The sequence below is a fragment of the Puma concolor genome, chromosome D4, assembly GCF_028749965.1.
Source record: "Puma concolor isolate L17-30 chromosome D4, mPumCon1.1.hap2, whole genome shotgun sequence".
Taxonomy (NCBI): domain Eukaryota; kingdom Metazoa; phylum Chordata; class Mammalia; order Carnivora; family Felidae; genus Puma; species Puma concolor.
The window spans coordinates 55,529,436-55,550,376 of NC_141679.1; the positions used below are offsets into that span (position 1 = coordinate 55,529,436).

The 20,941-nt window shown below is 41.0% G+C and overlaps 2 protein-coding genes across 4 annotated transcripts in view; one reads left to right on the forward strand and one right to left on the reverse strand.

Annotated features, from left to right (window-relative positions):
• ACO1 (aconitase 1) overlaps window positions 1-2,276 on the forward strand; it is a 67,445-nt gene extending 65,169 nt beyond the window's left edge. Inside the window, exons 20-21 of the mRNA XM_025934943.2 lie at window positions 314-499; window positions 1,439-2,276. Of these exons, the coding sequence (XP_025790728.1) occupies window positions 314-499; window positions 1,439-1,552 (300 nt within the window). The 3' untranslated portion in view covers window positions 1,553-2,276. The remainder of the gene's footprint in view (window positions 1-313; window positions 500-1,438) is intronic.
• Window positions 2,277-2,914: 638 nt separating this feature from the next.
• The window catches only part of RIGI (RNA sensor RIG-I), a 39,018-nt gene continuing 20,991 nt past the window's right edge, over window positions 2,915-20,941 (reverse strand). For all 3 annotated transcript variants that reach the window (XM_086683351.1, XM_086683352.1, XM_086683353.1), the window contains 8 exons: window positions 18,145-18,302; window positions 17,019-17,154; window positions 16,146-16,294; window positions 13,643-13,733; window positions 10,685-10,855; window positions 9,318-9,469; window positions 6,074-6,217; window positions 2,915-4,203 (listed from right to left, as the gene is read on the reverse strand). In XM_086683351.1, coding sequence (XP_086539477.1) covers window positions 3,907-4,203; window positions 6,074-6,217; window positions 9,318-9,469; window positions 10,685-10,855; window positions 13,643-13,733; window positions 16,146-16,294; window positions 17,019-17,154; window positions 18,145-18,302 — 1,298 coding nt within the window. In that variant the 3' untranslated portion in view covers window positions 2,915-3,906. The remainder of the gene's footprint in view (window positions 4,204-6,073; window positions 6,218-9,317; window positions 9,470-10,684; window positions 10,856-13,642; window positions 13,734-16,145; window positions 16,295-17,018; window positions 17,155-18,144; window positions 18,303-20,941) is intronic.

Genomic DNA, 20,941 nt, shown 5'->3' on the forward strand with positions numbered 1-20,941 from the left:
GTGAAACTGCATGGGTTCCAATACCAGGTACTCCACTGACTGCGTGGGTAAAGGGGGGACAATAATGGCCTCTACCTCCCAGAGCTGGCGGAGGGTGGATTGAGAAAATCCATTCAAATACTTGCACGTGGCCTGTACTTATAGGCAGTTCAGACTATCTACTGTGTTATTTATAATTAGAGAGCAACTTTATGTAAACAACCAGTTGGTACTTAGAATTTAGGTGTGAGAAGACTTAGGAAGCCTTTTGTAAAGTTTCTTTGTTGCCAAAGAAAACTGGAACTGTGTCCAAAGTACTGTCTTGGCTCCTCAGGGAATCAAAGCCGTCCTGGCGGAGAGTTACGAGCGCATTCACCGCAGTAATTTGGTGGGAATGGGGGTGATTCCCCTCGAATATCTTCCTGGGGAGACTGCAGACATCCTGGGACTCACAGGGCGGGAACGATACACGATCATCATTCCAGAAAACCTCAAACCACGAATGAAAGTGCAGGTCAAGGTAAGCTGAGCCTCTCCACACCGGGCCCAAGTCAACAGGGCTGTGTGTTTATAATCAATCCCGTCAGAAGGAAAGGAGTAGAGTTTGGAAGGAAGAAAATCACTCAGTAGGACTGCAGGGAGGATGGCAGCTGTTGACTGATCACTTACTGCTTGTTTATGCGTGTGGTCACCATCACTTCCTTTCTTACCCTCCAACCAGCCCCGCTGTCTCCACTGTGGCCCAGACTCAGCCCAGAGAGGGGTGGGGGGAAGCTCAAAGACCGCACATAGTCACATTACCCAAAAAATACCTTTTTATTATCAAAATGTGAACAGACACACCCCATCCCTGAGCCTCACCCCAGGCCCCAGATTTTGATTAGCCCAGAGGTAAAAACGACAGCTCCCTATGTGAGGTGAGGCCAAGTGCCCCGCACTGCCTACGGGACCACCTTAATGAGACTTCTCCTGACCCGCAGCTCCCAGAGAGGGTTTAGAAAATACCATCCAGGGGCACCTGGGTAGCTCCATCTGGTAAGTATCCAGGTTGGGCTCAGGTCATGATCTTGGGGTTTGTGAGTTCCAGCCCCACACTGAATGCTTGGGATTCTTTCTCTCCCTCTCTCTCTGCCCCTGCCCCCACATTGATGTGCGCGCATGATCTCTCTCTCTCCCTCTCAAAGTAAAGAGAGAAAACGCCATCCCGAACATCATTAGTTGCTGCTACCCCAGGAGACCTGGTTCTCTGTTGCCTGTCACTGCCATCACTCATACGCTATGATGCTTCCCTGTGCAGAGAAGTCCACTGGGGGTCTCGTCCAAATGCAGCTTCTGATTTCCTGGGTCTGGGCTGGAGCCCGGGACTGCACGTAGCAGCCCTGAGGACAGGGTGGGTGGGCGCCCCTCCCTGCCTAGCCTCCTCCCTCACTGATTCTCCTCTGCTTCTTTGTCATCACAGCTTGACACCGGGAAGAGCTTCCAGGCCGTCATGAGGTTCGACACCGACGTGGAGCTTGCTTATTTCCACAACGGGGGCATCCTCAACTACATGGTTCGCAAGATGGCCAAGTAGGTCACCTGCACCTGGAGCTGCACCAGGAGGGAGCGAAGCGCCACCGGCCGGCCAGGCCCTTGGTGCAGAGCACCCCCCTCCACGTGTGGGCCTCCCCGCAGGGGTGCCGCCTTGCACACATGCACGTGAGCACGGACGTGTTCTGGTGCCATCCCTCCAGGCACAAAACGAGCAGTTTCTGCATTCTCTATTTTTGTGAATCTTTGGCTCTCTCTCTGGAATTTGGAAGCTTAAGTGGTGGCAATGTCAGTAGGGCCAGAAAAGGAGAACTGAGCTTGTCTTTAAGGAAACTGATTACAGGATGTTGATTTTTTCACTGTCAGCCTGATAAGTCTTCTCAGAAGGCGTCGCCTGTCCTCCCCTCTGTTCGGTGAAACCTTTCCCTTGAGACTCCCTGGCCTATGCATAGTATGCCAGAGTTAACCGACATGGGTAGATGAGAACTTTCTCCCACTTCAGATCACAGTAGTGATTGTGACTCCCCTGCCCCCTTCTTCCTTCAGAGCGGATGATCCAGACAGCTTGGATCAGACACTGACATTTTTTGATTATGTACCTTTGGATGGATCAACACTAAAGAAATTGTGACATTTTTCTTTTACTATCTTCAAAAATCGTCCCCAGAAAATTTTTCAGTTAAGAGGAGGACTTTGGAGGTGGTTTTGGAGAGAGACTTAGAACATTTGTAATTTGAAGAAGAGATTAAATCTATTTTCAAGCAAAACTTTTTGACTTTGGAATTGAATTCTGTGGTGTGTGAGGCTTCAGTCTGGGCCTGTTTAGAGCAGAGCGAGTCTCAGGCTACCAGCATCCTGAAGCCTGGGTGACGTTTAACCTCTCCTGCTTTTACAACCACATCCGTGCTATACAGGTGAAATGGAAGAGTTGGGGAACCAGGATTTCTCTGCCCTGGTTGGGAGCAGACAAGAAGCTAGTAGGAGCAATAATGTAAGCGTGGTGAGCAGATCATCATTTTTTAATTTTCGTGTCCTATAGTTTACGTCCTTATTGTCATTGACAGCATTTTGGGGCACATGTCTCAGCTGCCATAACAAAATATCATAGACTGGGTGGCTCAAACATCAACAATGTATTTTCTCCTTCCTGGAGGCTACAAGTTAAGATCAAGTTTCCAGCCACTTCATTTTCTGGTCAGAGCTTTCTGTCTTTCCTTTTGTGATGTTTGAAGGTTTGTCTAAGCCATTTATGGTCCTAGTGAATTACAACTAATCTGAATCTGTTTTAGAGAATACTTAAGTTATTACAGAGCCTACCCTGTCTTGAACACAAAATACCGTGGCCTACATGGAAACAGCAAAACTCAGGCAGTTGTCCCCATGTCTGGAAAACTGCAAACAACTCTCAGGGCATCAGCAACCTTGTTTAATGACACAAGAATGCCACTTGAATACATAGTCTGATTTTTTTAAGTGGATAGGACAGCCAAATTTATCTCCTCAGTTTCATCCAAGAAACCTGAGAACAGAGTCCAAACTGTTGACCATCAACTATTATTACAAAATGGCTTGAGATGACCATTCAAAGGGAACAACAGCACGGGTTAAGGAAACAAATTAATAGGGCAAGATGTACAATAAACTATAAAAACAAATCAATTTCTCAAGAAGTACTGTATCATCTACATGCTCCTATTACTAAAAGTTGTCCTACAGAATTTTAAGATTACATGCCACACACTGGTACATGGAAAATATGAGTAACTACTATATCTATGTATATGAGTATTTATCGAACCCTTAGAATTATCAGCATTTAAGAGATCAGCATAGAGGAATCAACAGCACAGACTGGGACAGAGCTAACAGAAATAGGAGCCAAGAGGGGGTTCCAGGAAAGGAGTACTCAACAGGGCCAAAAGCAGCAAAGAGATCAGAGAGAGAAGGCCTAAGAAGTGCCCGATGGATTAGGCACTGGTATTAACAAGAACAATGTCAGTAGATTAAGGGCAAAAGTCAGTTTACAGTAGCAGGTTAAGGAAAGAAAGGGAAGCATAGAAAAAACTTTCAACATTTCTTTCCTTCCTTCAATTCATTCATTCATTCTAATGTGTACCCAGTGGCTACTGGATATTCATTGGGGATCAGTTGCAAGGGGAAGGATAGGAAAAGAAGTTAAGGCTTTTTCAATTTTTCCCAAGTACTTAAGAGCTTTATTGGCCTACAGAAAGCCATAAACAGAGGGTAAAGTTAAGTGATAGATATTTACTTCAATACAAGCCTTGGGCAAATACCTTCACAATGGTACAAGCAATCCATGATTGTACCCACTGGGGCTAATTTCTTCAGTCAGGGTCGGTCATCCATCCCCTGTAGCCAAAGAATGAGGCACCCAGGTCATTTGGGCATTTCCTTAGCATCAAATGGTATCTTCTCAAAATGAAAGTCCTTCCACTTTGCATATAGTTTCTGAGCTCCAGTTGCAATATCCTCCACCACAAAACTTTCTATTTTTATAACTGGAATCTCAAATATCTTATACTTCACATGGATTCCCCAGTCATGGCTGCAGTTTGGTCTGGCACAGAAGATCTTTGCTCTCTTCTCAAAATATCCAAAGCTCTTTGGTTTGGGGTGTAGTTTACTCACAAAGCACTTCCTGAAAGCATCTCCAACCACAGTGTAATGGCATTCCTACGGATGAAGGGATTGAATAACAACATTAAAACGAGTACAAAACCGTGATTTAAAAAAGCTCCACCCTAATCTGAGATGAAGAGCACGTAGGATCCCACTCATTTTACAGATGGGCTAAGAAGGAAATACACATTCACCTGAAGGCCAGACCAGAATCCACGCGGCCTGACTCCCAGTTACACGGGTGGAGATGAGGGTGGGGGTCAGGGTACAAGTGAAGTGATGGGCCATCTCATGAAGAGGAGGACTAAGAAGTTTCCAGGGAACTGAGCTTCTGAAAATAGATACCCTTTATTGATTCAGAAACAAAAGGGAGTATTTATTGAAGATCTCCAAAGACTGAATTCACCTGGCAGGCAAAATCCAAAGGATACAGAGAAGAACAAAGGGTCAATGTGGATCTGAAGAGGGTTGGGGACTAAAGGGTTCAGAGGCTCTGCCTGTAGTCAACTTTAGAGTAAACCTCAGAAAGGCCACACTGTACAGAACAAATGCAGACCCCAACACACCAGCCCCTCGGGAAAAGTCATAAAGCACCATTTCAACAGAAAAATCACTCAAATTGGAGCTGAAGGGACCTTTTATAGCTAAAGAAGCAGACTCCTAAAGGCATGGGAACTTGCTAGTATCACCCCTAATATGCTTCTTGCTCAGAGGGACTGATTAGAGACTTTAGCTTTCTGAAGCCCAAGGAGAACCCTGAAAACTCATCATCTGAACGAGCCTCCCCTTTATCAGCAGCAATGGAGTTGCTGTATGTTCATGGAACTTTTGTCTTTAGACATTTTTGTATCCAAAGTTTTATCCAAAAGTATTAGGGAAAAAAAATTCAGAAAACTAACCTATTTTTTAAAATGAGATACTTTGTTTTCGTTATAAAAGTGATTTGTATCCCAAAAAGAAAGTTTAGAAAACATAAAATAGTAGAAAATATCACAGAATCTCACTGCAAAATAGTAATGCATTTTAGATATTTCCCCTAGTCTTTTTTTCTATACAAAGTTAAATTTATTTTTTTGTTGCTGGTAGTGATGGTGGTATTATTGCTATTATGTCACACTGCTATAGTCCTAGCATATTTCCAATTTTGTATCCTTGTTATTTTTCCCACTTCATTAGTTTGTAAGAAGTTTTTCATTATACATAAGCTTCATGATCATTTTGTTTAATAAACTTTACTTCGGAATTATTTTAGATTTACAGAAAAATTTCCAAGATTATCCAGAAAATTCCTGTAGACCCTTCACCCAGCTTCCCTGAATTCTCACACACCATAGTACATTTGTCAAAACTAAGAAATTAGGATTGGAACATTACTATTAACTACAGATTTTACTACTTTTTATAATAATATTCTTTATCTACTCTAGGATCGAATCCAAGATACCCCATTCATTTAGCATAACCATTTTTAATGGCTATGTAATATTTAGTTAAGTGGCTTCTTTTTCTTCTTTATTGTTAAGGATTTCCTATTAAAACGTGTTTAGCTTTTTATTTTTTTTTTAATTTTTTTTTTTCAACATTTATTTATTTTTGGGACAGAGAGAGACAGAGCATGAACGGGGGAGGGGCAGAGAGAGAGGGAGACACAGAATCGGAAACAGGCTCCAGGCTCTGAGCCATCAGCCCAGAGCCTGACGCGGGGCTCGAACTCACGGACCGCGAGATCGTGACCTGGCTGAAGTCGGACGCTTAACCGACTGAGCCACCCAGGCGCCCCCGTGTTTAGCTTTTTAAAAATACATTGACTATGGTCATGAAAACAATAAAAATAATAATGTCTGACTATAAATATCTCACCAATAGTAAGCTTTAATTAGTGCTAAAAAATGACCCAGTGCTCTTTGTTAAAAAGGCTGCTTACCTCCACCACTCTGATATCAACAGTGTAACATGCAAAGGCTTTGCACTTTCTGCAGAGCAGTTTTTTATTTTCCTTATCAGGTACAGGTTCTACTTTTCCTTGACTATCCCTGATGACTTTTTCTTGAATCTGTATCTGGAGAACCTACATGCAAAAAAACACACAAACAAAAAAAAAACCCCACATCATCAGTGTAATTTGTGTACAACTAGGAGGTATATATATACACATATATGTGTATGTAATCATTCATTTATATACAACTTCCATGAACATACAGTACCTGACTTTGTTTATTGAAAAAAAAAATCCCATAGATTATTTTAATGGTTCTCCTAATTCTTTGTTAGTCAGTGTTTAACTGTGACCTCCAATTAGTCTTTTAATTTTTTCATCAAAGATGCTCATAAAATACTAAGGATGTCCATAAAATAGTCATCTGAACCATGCTTTCTACTTTAGTAGTTGGCAAAATTTTTTAAATCCCTCACAAATAAACATATGATATATACTGTTTCAGGCATGACTACACCCACTTGTAGAGCAGAGACCCATTAAATGGAACAGCAGGCAGAAGAGTCCCCATCATCTAAGAAAATTTTTTTCTCTCCTCTTCCAACCACAGGAGAGTATTGTTGAATTACAGTAAAGTTAAATGTATATATAGTATGTCTGCCTTCTATTTCAAACCTCAGGACATGGCTAAGTATAACTAAGAACCTGGACATGATGGAGAAAATAAACCTAAGAAGATTCCAAAGGTTGAAGAGAGGATGGCAGGCAGCTAGGAAACAGATGGTAGAACAACATGGTGGTGACTCCCTGGGTTTTCTTTTCACCTCATATATCCAGACTAGGGGCTGAAGAAACAAGCAAGCAGAAATGCCTATGGGCACAAATAAAAAATATCTCAACAGAAGCCTACTCTCTCTAGCCAAAGGACCTGGAAAGGCACAGCCTAGCAAGCCAAAAAACTTTCAGACATTAACTGTTCTACTCCAAACATCACAGAATAAAACAAAAAACTACGGCCTAGGGGCACACCTGGGTGGCACAGTCGGTTAAGTGTCCGACTCTTGATCTTGGCTCAGGTCATGATCTCACAGTTCATGAGTTTGGGCCCTGCATTGGGCTTTGCGTGCTGATGGCGCGAAGCCTGCTTGGGATTCCCTCTTTCCTCTCCGCCCCTCCCCCACTTGTGCATGCACACACTCTCTCTCTCTCTCAAAAATATATAAAAAAAATTTTTTTAAGTTTATTTTTGAGACAGAGTGAGTGTGAGTAGGGGAGGGGCAGAGAGAGAGAAGGAGACAGAATCCCAACTAGGCTCCAGACTCAGAGTTGTCAGCACACAGCCTGACGCGGGGCTCAAACTCATGAACCATGAGATCATGACCTGAGCCAGAGTCAGACACTGACTGAGCCACCCAAGTGCCCCTAAATGTATGTATGTATGTATGTATGTGTGTATATATATATACACACATATATATATGTAAATAACTAACCTATTTTTAGGGTGGCCTCACCCCTACCCATGCTAGCAAAGACTGAGTGGGGCACCAAAATTTCCACTTGCAAAGCTGTAACGAAGAACCTTGACACTCTCACCCCATGGTGTCAGAGAAGGCCAAGAGGGGAGCCATGACCTTCAGCCCTGCCAAATGGTAGACCTTTTTGCCTGTGATGTCAGGGAGACCCTGTGGGGAGCCAGAACTCCCACACACACCCCCAACAAAATTACCAGCTACCAACAGGTCCCGGCCACACTTGTCCCAAACTCCCTCTCATCCTTTACCGTCTCTGCCTGTTCTCTGTGGCTGTGAGGGGAATCCCAAATGTGATTCAACAGTCTAACTCAACATGTTGATACTTAACCTGTTTTGTTCTCATCCCACTCCTGTCCTGGCACACTGACTACAAAAGAATGTCTGTGTCTGGCCCAGCCTCCATCTCCCCTGGCAGATTTTTACTCTATTTCTTCTGCCACAAAGGAGTCTAAGCAGCTTGTCACCCAATGGAAGAGACAAAAATTAGGGCATGGGGATGAAAGCTATTATGGTTTTAAAACTTTTATTGCCAACATTCCCATATGCTACAAAATGGGAAGGTGGCACAGTGAAAAGCCCTTATCTTCAGTAAAATTCAGAAGAAAAATTAAGAGGAACTAAAAAATTTCCCTGCCATTCTCAATGAAACTGTGGAAGAAGTATTTTTAAATATTTTAGTCTCTAAGCTTTAGGAAGACATTTTTTAAAAAATGAGGAACCACTGACAAAGTTAAGATTTTATGTCCTAAAATAAGTGTTAGACCACTACTTCTTAAAACTTTCTTGATAAAAGAGATTATGACTTTTTAAAAATATGGACACTATGGAGTCAGTCTACTGAAATGTAAGGTTCATTTTTGTGAAGGTCAAGTCTACCTCCCATATGCCTCTGTCCATAACAACTCTCATTTTTTGAGCACTTACTTTGTACCAGGCACTGTGCTGAGCAATGCACATACCCCATTTTATCCCCCAAACTGCCCTGTGAATTAAATACCATTTCTTTTCTAACTTTATGAATGTGGAGACTGATGACTTAAGAGACAGAGTTAATGCCTGAGGTCACATATCGCATAAGTGGCAGCGATTCTGGGATCAAAGTTTCCACAAGGGGTCTAGAGAAAGTGTGGGGGTGCGTGTACATGCGTACATGTGTGTGTGCATGTGCATATGTTTCCTGATTTTCCCCAATCTGGTTCCATGCTTCTGGGTTATAAAGGAAATTACAATCAAATGAAGGTTACTACCAAGAGGCTGAACTGAACAGATAACGCCACTCCAAAGTGCACATTACTATCCACAGCCACAACAGCATTTTACCACGTGCATAGTGCACTGGGAGCTCTTCTCGGAAGACTCCAGATATCAGAGAGGGGCCTGAGGAAAAGACGGGGGAGAGCAGGGTCCTGCCTGTTATGATGTAGTCCTCAAGATGAGCTCCCAACTTAAGGGTCGTTCTAACTCAGTTTGTCCTAACTAAAAACCAAACTTCAAGTATCAACACTAATAATTTGTATTTTAATCTCACTGAGACTTAAATCAGAATGACTCTGATGTTCACTGCAGGACAAAATTTTAAGCATAAACTTATTGTTCTAATGCAACACTCAGAGCAATATGATAAAAGGTACCAACTATGCTCATATTCTATTACAGTCAGATTCTGAAAAAGTAACACAGATTAAAAGACTTACCTTTTCTTTAAATACTGCTTCATTCCATGTCTGAAGCATTGAAATGGAGTCGTTCATCATTTTTTCTTTGTATATGTTTATTTTTTCTTTTTCAATTACAACAGCATTACTAGTCAGAAGGAAGCACTTGCTACCTCTCGCTCTTCCTCTGCCTATCAGAAAACAAATATTTGGTGCCTTTGACTTAAAACCCTGGTAAATCTGAGAATAAGTCAACAAAAGGGTATTCCTAAAATTCAACTTTGGTTCACTGAACTCCATTTTCACAGGAAAGGTGAGCTGTTAGAGCATGGGCTCCAATGCAGGTATATACCTAAATATTAAACTACATGTTAAACTAAGAGCCCACACTAGACTGGCTTCCTTGGGGTCCCCATGGTGCAGGGTGATTAGACAACCATGTTATCAGAGACACTGCCTTGAAGACAATCCAATATGAACCCACAGGATGACATTGTGAGCGAGCACTCTAAGACAAATAATGAACACATCCTCCCTCAAAGCCTTCAGGGAAATGGGGAAATAGATATGTTCACAGTCATCAGAATACAGATGGCAATAAGTGCTATAAGAAAGATCACTGTAAAGGACTATGTGCATTCCAAAAACTATTGCCAGCTGGGGGAATTAGAGACAGGTGATATGGAATCAGGGGAAGAGGTTAAGAGGTAAAATGAAGATTATCAGTAGCAGTACATGAGCACTTTCTGCAACAACGAGAAAATTATGAAGTCAGGCTGGCAGAAGTGGATAATGAATAAAGGCGAAGAACAGGAAATAGGTCGGAAAGATAAACTGGTCCTGGATTTTGACCTTTTAACATCATGTAAATTGGGACCTATTAGAGTTCCTATGCAGGCGAGTGACATGCCCAAAGCTGTTTTTCAGGAAGTAAAGTGGCCGGTGTTGTTATGGAAATTGAAAAAAGGAAGAGAGGCTACTTAGGAGATCACCTAGTTGAGGTAGGACAGAAAAATCCCATGGAGTTTTTCTTCTAGAATACAGGGATCCATCAGTACCACAAGTACCACCATGAGAGGTCCACATGTTGGCTATACATATATAATCCAAGTGGGAATTATCTTTCCATAAATGTCAGTCAATGTAGGTCAACTAAACAGTACTCATTGTGCACAAGAATCAAAATGGGATATATATTAGTGGACAAAATTGTACTCCCCAATCCTGATCAAGTAAGTCACTGTTAGGGCCAATGATATCAAAGTCCACTGTGCCAAACAAGGGTCAGTAAAAGAGAAAGGCCAGAAGCACAATGACTGGTCGAAAGTAAGTTTCTAAATGACAGACACACTCACAAATCAGACAAACTGGCAGTCACTTAGTAATGGCATCAAAGCTCTTCTTACCTCTAGTTTGGATCATTTTGATGACATTGCCCACATACTCATACAGGATGACCAAATTGCACTCAGCAATGTCAATGCCTTCATCAGCAACTGAGGTGGCGATCAGAATCTTTTTATCTCCATTAGTTCTGAATGCATCCAATGCACACTTCTGTGCTGGGAGTGTCATCCCTGCATCAGAGTCAAAGGGCATTTTAGAAGTCACCAAAAGAAGGAACTTTACCCGGGGCGCCTGGGTGGCTTGGTCGGTTAAGCGTCCGACTTCGGCTCAGGTCATGATCTCGTGGTCCGTGAGTTCGAGCTCAGAGCCTGGAGCCTGTTCCCGATTCTGTGTCTCCCTCTCTCTCTGCCCCTCCCCGTTCATGCTCTGTCTCTCTCTGTCTCAAAAATAAATAAACGTTAAAAAAAATTAAAAAAAAAAAAAAAAAAAGAAGGAACTTTACCCTTGAAAAATAGCCACTAATGATGGAATGCTTACTACGTGGTCAAATACTAAAGTAAGTGCTTTATATCCATGATGTCAAAATAACCCTAGGCACTAGGGCCTATTCTTATCCTTGTTTTAGAGGACATAATGGTGGTGTTTAACAATTTGGACTCTGCCTCAAGACTGCCTGAGTTCAAATCCTAGCTGGGGGACTAACTAGCTGTGTGAGATAAGAGTCATGTTATCTCAAAACAAATACTGATTTTTTTTGGGGGGGGGGGGGATTATCAACAACTAATCATAATGCCTTTGAATGTGTCCAGGACTTTACAGCTGACAGAACAGTTTCACAACTACTTATTCACTGGAACTTCACAAAGCCCTTTTTGGTTGATGTGGAAAGTGTTATAACTCCCCTTTACAGATGAAGACCTTAAGACTTTGGAAGTCTGATAAACTGACAGCCTAGTTAGTGGCAGAACCAGGCCTGAATTTAAGTCTGAGACCCTAAGAGTGTGCAGTTCTCAGTCATGGATATACTATGAAGAAAAAGAATTTCAATGGTCTCCACCTCTGAGTTAATAGAATTCATAAAAGTTGGCAGCCAAAATCTGCAGATATATTTTAAGGCCAAAACATTCACCCATTTCTTCATCAAACATTTACTCAGCAATTATAGTTTGTCAGCTAAAAATATAATGGTTAAAAGGTCCATTTTTACCTATAAGGATCTCATAGAAGAAGAATATAAATAGGAAGCCATAATTCAATGTGATGAGCAGTGAAATGGAGGCAGAGTGGATCTATGGGATGGGAAGGAGAGACACCTCAACTAGTCTTAGGAGGTGGGGGAAGGCCACTTGGATAAGCACAATGACTGGTACAGAGTACCATTTCCAAACAAATGTGGATGGACAGATGATGGATAGATAGATGATGGATGGATAAATGAATAATCAAGAAAATATTCTGAGTGCCTATTTGTGAAGAAATAACAAAGTTTGAAAATCAACTCATGTAGGAATCAAATTGCAGAGAACTTTAAATTCCAAGTGCCATAATTTGGCATTGGACTTCATTTGGTAAGCTAAATTTTCAAAATCTGCATTTACTTTTCAGATTCATGAAGTTTAAACTTTGTATAAGTGCAAGAGTGATGAGTGAGGACTGACAGGATGGGGACTGCTTATTATAAACAAAACTAAACAGGAGGAAGGAAGTGAAGACCAGTCCCTGCTGGTCACTGAGGGGTGGGGAGCACAGCTGCAAGAATGTCAGGTGGGGGCTGGTCACACTAGATCTTCTTGGATAATAACAGAGGCATCCTTTCATGCTTCAACCACCCTAGCTAGATATCAGGATTGTCTGCTTGAGCTTTTTCTTTTTTTTTTTTTAAGTTTATTTAATTATTTTGAGAGAGAGCAAAGAAGTGAGCAGGGGAGGGTCAGAGAGAGGAAGAGAGAATCCCAAGCAGTATCCACACTGTCAGCACAGAGCTCGACTCGGGGCTCAAACTCACACAATGTGAGATCATGACCTGAGCCGAAATCAAGAGTCAGACGCTCAACTGGCTGAGCTACCCAGGTGCCCCTGACCTTTTTTTTTAATTGTAAAATATATAATACACATAAAAGCATCAATAGTTTAAAAAACAATAAAATAAAAACAGAACATTTCTATTTCCAGCTTATCTTAATCTACTGGTTGAGAATTGGAGAAAAAGAGTGACATGCTCAAACAATATTATAAAAAATAACTGGTTTTTCCCACCAGATATATGGGAAGAAGCAATGTCTACAAATTTTTGGCATTTGAGCATTGTGATGGCTTTCTGATGTGTCAACTTGGCTAGGCTGAACTATAGTACCTAGTAACAGATCTAGGTGTTTTTTTAGGGGAATTTGCAGATGTAATTAAAGTCCCTAATCAGGGGTGCCTGAGTGGTTCAGTCGGTTAAGTGTCTGACTTCAGCTCAGGTCATGATCTCACAGTTCGTGAGTTAGAGCCCTGCATCGGGCTCTGTGCTGACAGCTCAGAGCCTGGACCCTCCTTCGGATTCTGTGTCTCCTTCTCTCTCTGCTCCTCCCCTGCTCTTGCTCTGTCTCTCTCTCTCTCAAAAAATAAATAAACATTAAAAAAAAAAGTTCCTAATCACTTGACATTTAAGTTGTGAAAGACGTTTCAACCTTGGTTGGCCTGACCCACAATCAGCCCTTTGAAAGAGGACTTCGGCATCAGTCCCTGAGCTCAGAGACTCGAAACAGTTCACGCCTGTGGAGGTCAGGCCTGCTCCTGACCACCTGCTCTATGGATTTCAGACCTCCTTTGCCAGTCCAACTATGTATGCTAACTCCCAAATGCCTATGAACATATGTGTTTCACACATAAACAACACATATATGTATATATGTATGTGTGTACAACCTACTGGTTTTACTTCTCCAGACTGATATAAGTATTAGAAAAGAATTTGAATATATTATATTCTTATATATATAGTATACTAACTCTAATTCATTATATATAAGTACCTGTGTTCTGATTTGTTTTGCCCCGTCCAGTCAATATGCCAGGTTTTAGAAAGCTGAGTTCAGAATTTTCTTCAATCCATTTCTTCAAAGCCTGAAAATCAAAAGCAATTATCAGTTGGACACTATTTGTATAAAATCTGTATTAATACTGAAATACTGCAAGAATAAAAAAAAAAACCTTTAAGTTAGTGAACAGTTTTCTGACAAACCTGAGAATAAATGCTTTTTGGCCCTGAATTCTATGCAATAATTAACTGTAGTGGTTAAGACCTTTGTGATCTGACACAAAATATACACAAAAAAATATCTCTAAGATATTTTTTTTTTTTTAATTTTTTTTTTCAACGTTTTTTTATTTATTTTTGGGACAGAGAGAGACAGAGCATGAACAGGGGAGGGGCAGAGAGAGAGGGAGACACAGACTCGGAAACAGGCTCCAGGCTCCGAGCCATCAGCCCAGAGCCTGACGCGGGGCTCGAACTCACGGACCGCGAGATCGTGACCTGGCTGAAGTCGGACGCTTAACCGACTGCGCCACCCAGGCGCCCCTCTAAGATATTTTTTAAATGAAGAAAAGCAATGCTCAGAATAGTGAATGTGTAGAATAGTGAATTTACCAAGATCTCAGGACATAAGATCAATATACAGAAGTCAGTTGTATTTCTGTTCACCAGCAACAAGCAACTAAGTACAATACAACAGCATTAAAAAACTGACACTTAGGTGTAAGTCTAACAAAACACGTGCAGAATCTATATGTGAAAACAATTAAACAGTGATAAAAGAAACCAAAGATGTGGTAGGTAGCCCGTCAGATGGTTCCCAATGATCTCTAGCCCTGGTCTTCAGATCCTTGTGTAATCCCCTTGAGTATGAACTGAACTCACTGACATGCTTCTAATGAATAAAAACATGGCAGACATGATCACTTCCAAGTTGATCTTATAAAATGACTACGACTTCCACATTAGGCTCACTCTCTCAGTCTCTCTCCGATCACTCACTCTAGAGGAGGCCTGCTGTCATTCTCGGAGGCAACCCTGTGGAAAGGCCCACATGAGTGAGCTCAGAAGCACAGATTCTGAGGCCCGCTGGTAGCCATGTAGGCTAAGGTTGGAAGTTGAGCCTCTCAAGTAAAGCCTTAAGATGACTACAGCCTTGGGAGAGCCTGAGCCGGAAACATCCAGTTGAGTGGTTTCTAGACTCCTGATCCATAGGTATTATAAGATAATAGATGTTTGTTACTACCAGTCACTAAGTTTTAAGGTAATTTTTTATCAGCAGTAATACAGATACTAATACAGAAGCCCTATATAAACGAAGAAAGAGAGATAATATGGTCATGGATTCGAAGACTCCATATTTTTAAGATGTTACTTCTCCCCAATTTTATCTGTTGATTCAATGCAATTCCATTCAAAATTCCAGCAGATTTTTTCATACATGTGAATGAGCTTATTCTAAAATATAAATGGAAAAGCAAAGGAAGATAGCTAAACAATTTCGAAAAAAGGAAAAAAGTTGGAGGACTCACACTATATAAAGTTAATCAAGACAGTATGGGATGGGTTAAAGGATAGATGGATATAGATGAATGGAACAGAATCAAGAATCCAGAATAGACCTATATAAATACAGTCAACTGATTTTTTTTTTTAAGTTACAAAGGCAATTCAATGGAAAAAGGACGGTCTTTTCAACATATAGAGCTGCAATAATTAGCTATCCACATAAAAAAAGAAAAAAAGCATCTCAACCCATAACTCAAAATAGATTGTAGACCTAAATGTAAAATGCAGAACTATAAACCTTCGAGAAGATAACAAAGAAAATCTTTGTGATCTTGGGTAAACAAAGAGTTCTTATGTACAATACCAAAAGCACAAGCCACAAAAAGAAAAAATTGATAAACTAGGCTTTGTAAAAAGTTAAAAGTTTCAATCTATAAAAGATACTGTTAAGAGAATTAAAAGACCAGAAGAAAATATATACAAATCACATTTCTCACAGAGGACTTTTTTGTCAGAATAAACTTTAAAAACTTTCACTCAACAATAATATGTTAACAACCCAATCAGATCCTATTTTAAAATGGGCAAAAGATGTGCAGAGACACTTCACCAAAGAAGATATATGGACGTCTAATCAGTTTATGGAGAAATGTCCAACTGCATTAGTTGAGATGCAAATACAGTAAAATGAACATTTACTCTAGGAAGATACCACTACGTGCCCAGAGAATGGTTATGATTTTTTAAATTGACCAAAAATTTTTAAAAAGTATGAAGTCCTTGCTCTACAGGTACCAAGACTTACTAGAAATTATTGATCAAAACAGTGAGGTATTAATATAAGGATAAACAAAGAGATAATAAGAACAGAATAGCCCAGAAACAGCCCACACATATACAGGTGCCTGATTACAGAGCAGTGAGGAAAGGACAATCTTTTCAATAAAACGGTGCTAGGTCGATGTGTAATCCACAAGAAGAAAGAAGCTTACATCCACAAGTGCTCTGGTTTTCACAAAGAGGATGGTTCTACTCTCTGGGTTTAAGTGGTACTCCTCTTGCAAGATGAAGCAGAGATCTTTGAGTTTTGGGTTCTCATTGCTGGGATCCATAGAAACGCTTTCCAGTTTCTGCAGCTTTTCTGCAAAAGGGGAACATTCTATAAATGGCTTACAAATTCTAGAAATTTAGAACACACTGTGACCATTAGCTAGAGTTCAAGTAGTTAATCTCTCAATCCTTGACCAGAATTTTAAGAGCAATAACCACTGCTTTAATGTAACATTAAATGTAGCAATAAATGCATATTTATTTTTGCCCCAGAGAGCTGGTTCCCCAATGTTTAGCAGCACACCACTGAGCTACACATATGTATACTAAATACTTTCCTACAAGCCAAAATGAGAGAGAGGGAGAAGGACTTACTTTTCATTTAAAATTTTCCTATATTTTTCTAAATATGAGAGCAGTAGGATTATAGGCGATTTTGGTTTTCTTCTGTATAGAAGTACATATAAATTATAGTATGCTGATTACCACTGAACACTTTTTTTTATCTTTAAACCTTTGTAAAATTACTAAAAGTTAAACCGAAAAAAATGCTACTACCTATTATAATTTCTATGGGATATATACTTCACAAATCCTATTTTACTTCTTAACAAGAAGAAATAATGTTAAGCAACGGATTTTTTTCCTTAAGTACCAGATTTCACTGATGATTCATAGTCCTATCTACATAAGATCTTCTTGAGCCCGGGACAACTCCCTGAGCATCACTGCACACTAAATATAACGCAATGTAAGTATGCTGCCACTGGAGTCACCAGGTTCCAACGGCTTCCTCCTCTAGAAACACCACCCACCTTCGAATCTCCGAGTGAGATCTTGCTCAATCTCATCAAATCCTGCCGCTCGGACGTTGGTGAAGAAGTCTTTCAAGTAATCCAGAGCATCTTTCATTCGCGCATGCTCATTGATAATGAGGGCATCGTTATATTTCTGTTGAAAATGAAAACTGGGTTTCAGTGTGTCTCCAATGCCTAATGCATTCACTGTACTAAAATTCAATTAGCTGTACTTAGCGTGAGTAGGGGAGGGGCAAAATAAACTTTTCTCAAATCTATTCCAACTTAGTTTTTTAAGATGAATGGCTCCAATGGAACTGCAATAAAACCTTTGAACCAAATATTGTTTTAAAAATCTGAATTAGCTAGAATCATACGTTAATTAGGATCATTTTGAATTTAGAATTCCACCTTGGAAGAGAAAGAGGAAATTACAAGAAAAATCCATGTCAAAGATTAAAGAACAAGAACAAGAGCAAATCAATTTCCACATCAACTTGCCTCATGATTCAGACATTCGACTTAATCTCTTCATACATCCAAAGCCATCACTGAATTGCAACTGCACCTGTTCAGAATGATGGTGCTGACCACCTACACCAAATATTCAACTAAATTCATTAAATTCCAAAAATGCATACAGACTGAGTGCATTTTTAAATACTTTCAGTGGCATGATGAGCAGAGGTGATGGTTGTTTCTCAACTTCTTGGTTAACCAGTAAGCAACCAAAGACTCTGGATTTCTGAGCCTGTGGCTTTGCCAAAGGTAAGAAAACATATGCTCAAGATAAGGTAGCAGGAGTTACCTAATGAACTTTCAAGATGACTGTCACCAATCACATATCTACAATAATGGTCATCATCCCCCAATTTCTTTCAATCATGTCAATCATAGCAATGCTAGAGGCATGGCATAGAATCCCAGCCTTTGTTTCCATCCTGTTTCTACTAGTATTAAGTTTCAGTAGGCAGAGAAGATGCTAAATGGGGTAACTTTAAAGTTTGCTTCATAGGAACCTTTTAGAAAGTTCCTAAGCGAGCTCTTGAAACAGGGTGAAAAGTTGATGTTCTCTCAGCTACCAGAGCAAAGCTCCCAGTTAGGTGCTAAAACTAAAATACACTTTTGGAAAGAAGTCACATACCCGCAAATGGGAAGTGTACAAAAACAGTGCTTTACAAATCCTGCTCTCTTCATCTTTGTCAGGCAACTGAAACACCGTGCATGCTTTCTGAACAGTAACGATCCATTGTTCATATTTCTGCGTTCCAAATTCCCGATTTCGAATTTGAGATATACCTTCTGGAAGAAGAAAAAGGTTTTCATTATGCCATATGATCAGTCATTTAAAGTTCTAAGCATGCCTCACCCTCTAATTTTCTTTTTTTTATTAAAAATGTACTTTAAGTTTTTTTAAATGTTTATTTATTTTTGAGAGAGAGAGAGCATGAGTAGGGGAGGGGCAGAGAGCGAGGGACACACAGAATCTGAAGCAGGCTCCAGGCTACGAGCTGTCCAGGCTACAAACCGCGAGATTATGACCTGAGCCAAAGTTGGACACTTAACCAACTGAGCCACCCAGGTGCCCCCCACCTAATTTTTTTCTTACTCTCTGTAAACAGAATATTCCTCCTGAAATAGTTTTCAGCAGCAGTATATCTGTGTTTGCATATGATTGCTTACTGAATACTCTCTGCACCAAGAAATCAAAGTACTCCTTATTTCATTTTCACAAATCTGTAAGGTAGAGGTTACATTTTACAGGTGAGGAAACCAAAGCTCAGAAAAGCAAAGTAGTTTATCCAAAGTGACACAGCTAGTACATGGGGGAGTGCAGGAATGCAAATCCAGGTGTGCCTGATACCCAAATCTTACCAGCTTTGTGAGCTAACAACCAAAGCAGCCCAGAAGTAAAACAATGGACATGAAGATATCTAACTTTGCTTTTAAAAATGAAGTAGTGAATAAAAATAACAGGTCTCATGAGCTTCATCAGGAGGATATTTAAAAGCAGGAGAGAAAGAACTCAACACAGTCTATTCTGCCTTGCTGTAAACTGAAGTCATCTGATCTCCACAGCATCACTCACAGGGCTGAGCAAAGAGCTTGTCATGGATGCTTCTGTATGTGTGCATCTCCTAAGCTATGCCTCATCTCAGTTGCTTGGTCTAAACATTGAGCATATCCTGTGGTCCAGGCTCTGTGCAGGGTCCTGGGGGTAAAAGGATGTAGAAGACCGAAGCCTGATCTCAAGCAGCTCAGTCTGTAAGTTACTCTGGGATTGAATCTCCAGGTCTCCCTGTTAAGAGCACAGTATAATAAAACTCACAGGCAAGAGCTATATTTCTGGGTTAAATTTCTCCTCCCACCCTTTCATGTTTAACAGGAGGAACAAAGGAGGCTACTCAGACAAGTAGCACTGACATGCTCCTTTCCCAGCCCCAACTATAAACAAGGTGGCCAGATGAATTAACAAGTATTTCTTGAACACGGGTGGGTGTGAAAATGAGTTAAGCAATGGGGAAATGAACTGCTGATAGGATATGGACTGGGGAAAAGGTGGAGGTAGAGAATTAGAGGTGGGAGGAATAAGAAGGTAGAAATTCATGTCTCTCTGCCCTTCTGCTACTTCCCCAGTTTAATCACATCATAATGTTCCTGGATAATGTGACAGCCTCTTAACTCGTCTCCCTACTTCTTGCTTTGTTCCCTCCAATCCACTGCCCACTCAGCAGCTAGAGTGGGTTTGCAAAACTGCAGAAGAGACACTATGCTACCCCACTGCTTAAAGGCCTTTAGTGGATTCCTCTGGCCAGATCCTACCTGGCTCCCAGGATCTTCTGTGATCTAGTCTCTGACTACTTCTAATTCTTTTTTTTTTTTTTTTAATTTTTAAAAATATTTATTTATTTTTGAGATAGACAGTGTGTGAGCAGGGGAGGGGCAGAGACAGAGGGAGACAGAATCTGAAGCAGGCCCCAGGCTCTGAGCTGTCAGCACAGAACCTGACACGGGACTCGAATTCACAAACTGTGAGACCATGAGCTGAGCTGAGCTGAGGTCAGACACTTAACTGACTGAGCCACCCAGGCACCCCTGCCTGTTTCTGATTCTTATCTCCAGCAGTTGACAAGACTAATGGAAATCCACATACTTGCTCCACTTTCCTGGCTGTTGCACACACTGTTTCCTCTGCCTGAAACACACCTTAGCACCACCACCCACCTACCCCTATCCTGTTGTTTTATTATTACTTATCTAATTTTGGCCTTACACATTACACTGGAAATACCACAAGGGCAGGAGCTGTATCTCAGGGTCCATGGTATATTCCCATCACCTGGCATATGGCCTAGGACCAGGTGAATGATGAGTGAATGAGCATGTTCAAGGAACTGCTAAATCAAAGGATTCAAGTATGGAAGGAGTGGCAGATAAAACTGGAAAGATAAGTAGAACCAGAGTGTGCAGGCAGGGATCAGACTGGCAGGTCAGAGGCTTAGAGGGCTTTGCTTGTAAGGCAGAGAGATTCAAGCAGGATACTGACACAATCAAACTGGTATTTCAGAAAGACCAACCAGGTAATGGCGGGTTGAATGGAGAAATGAGTAGGGGTGGGTAAGCCAGCCAGCCAGCTGTGAGATTAAGTCCTAAAGCAAGCTGTGAAAGAAAAAGAGAAGAGAAAAAAAAGTAAAGTAAGTGTGAAAAAGGTGAACTCACAAATTCAGCATCTCCAGAGCTGCTCCTAGTGGTGGAAGCAGCACTACCCACCGGTGTACCTACAAGTGCACAAGCCAGAAGCCCAGTGGAAGTCACCCCAACTCCCATCCGAAGCCAGCTGGCCATGAAATCTGAATACTTCCTGTTTGCAGGGCTCTGCACAAGCCTCCTCCCTCTACCAACCTGTCTTGACTGCCTCTGTTTGGCCCTCTTTGTTCACT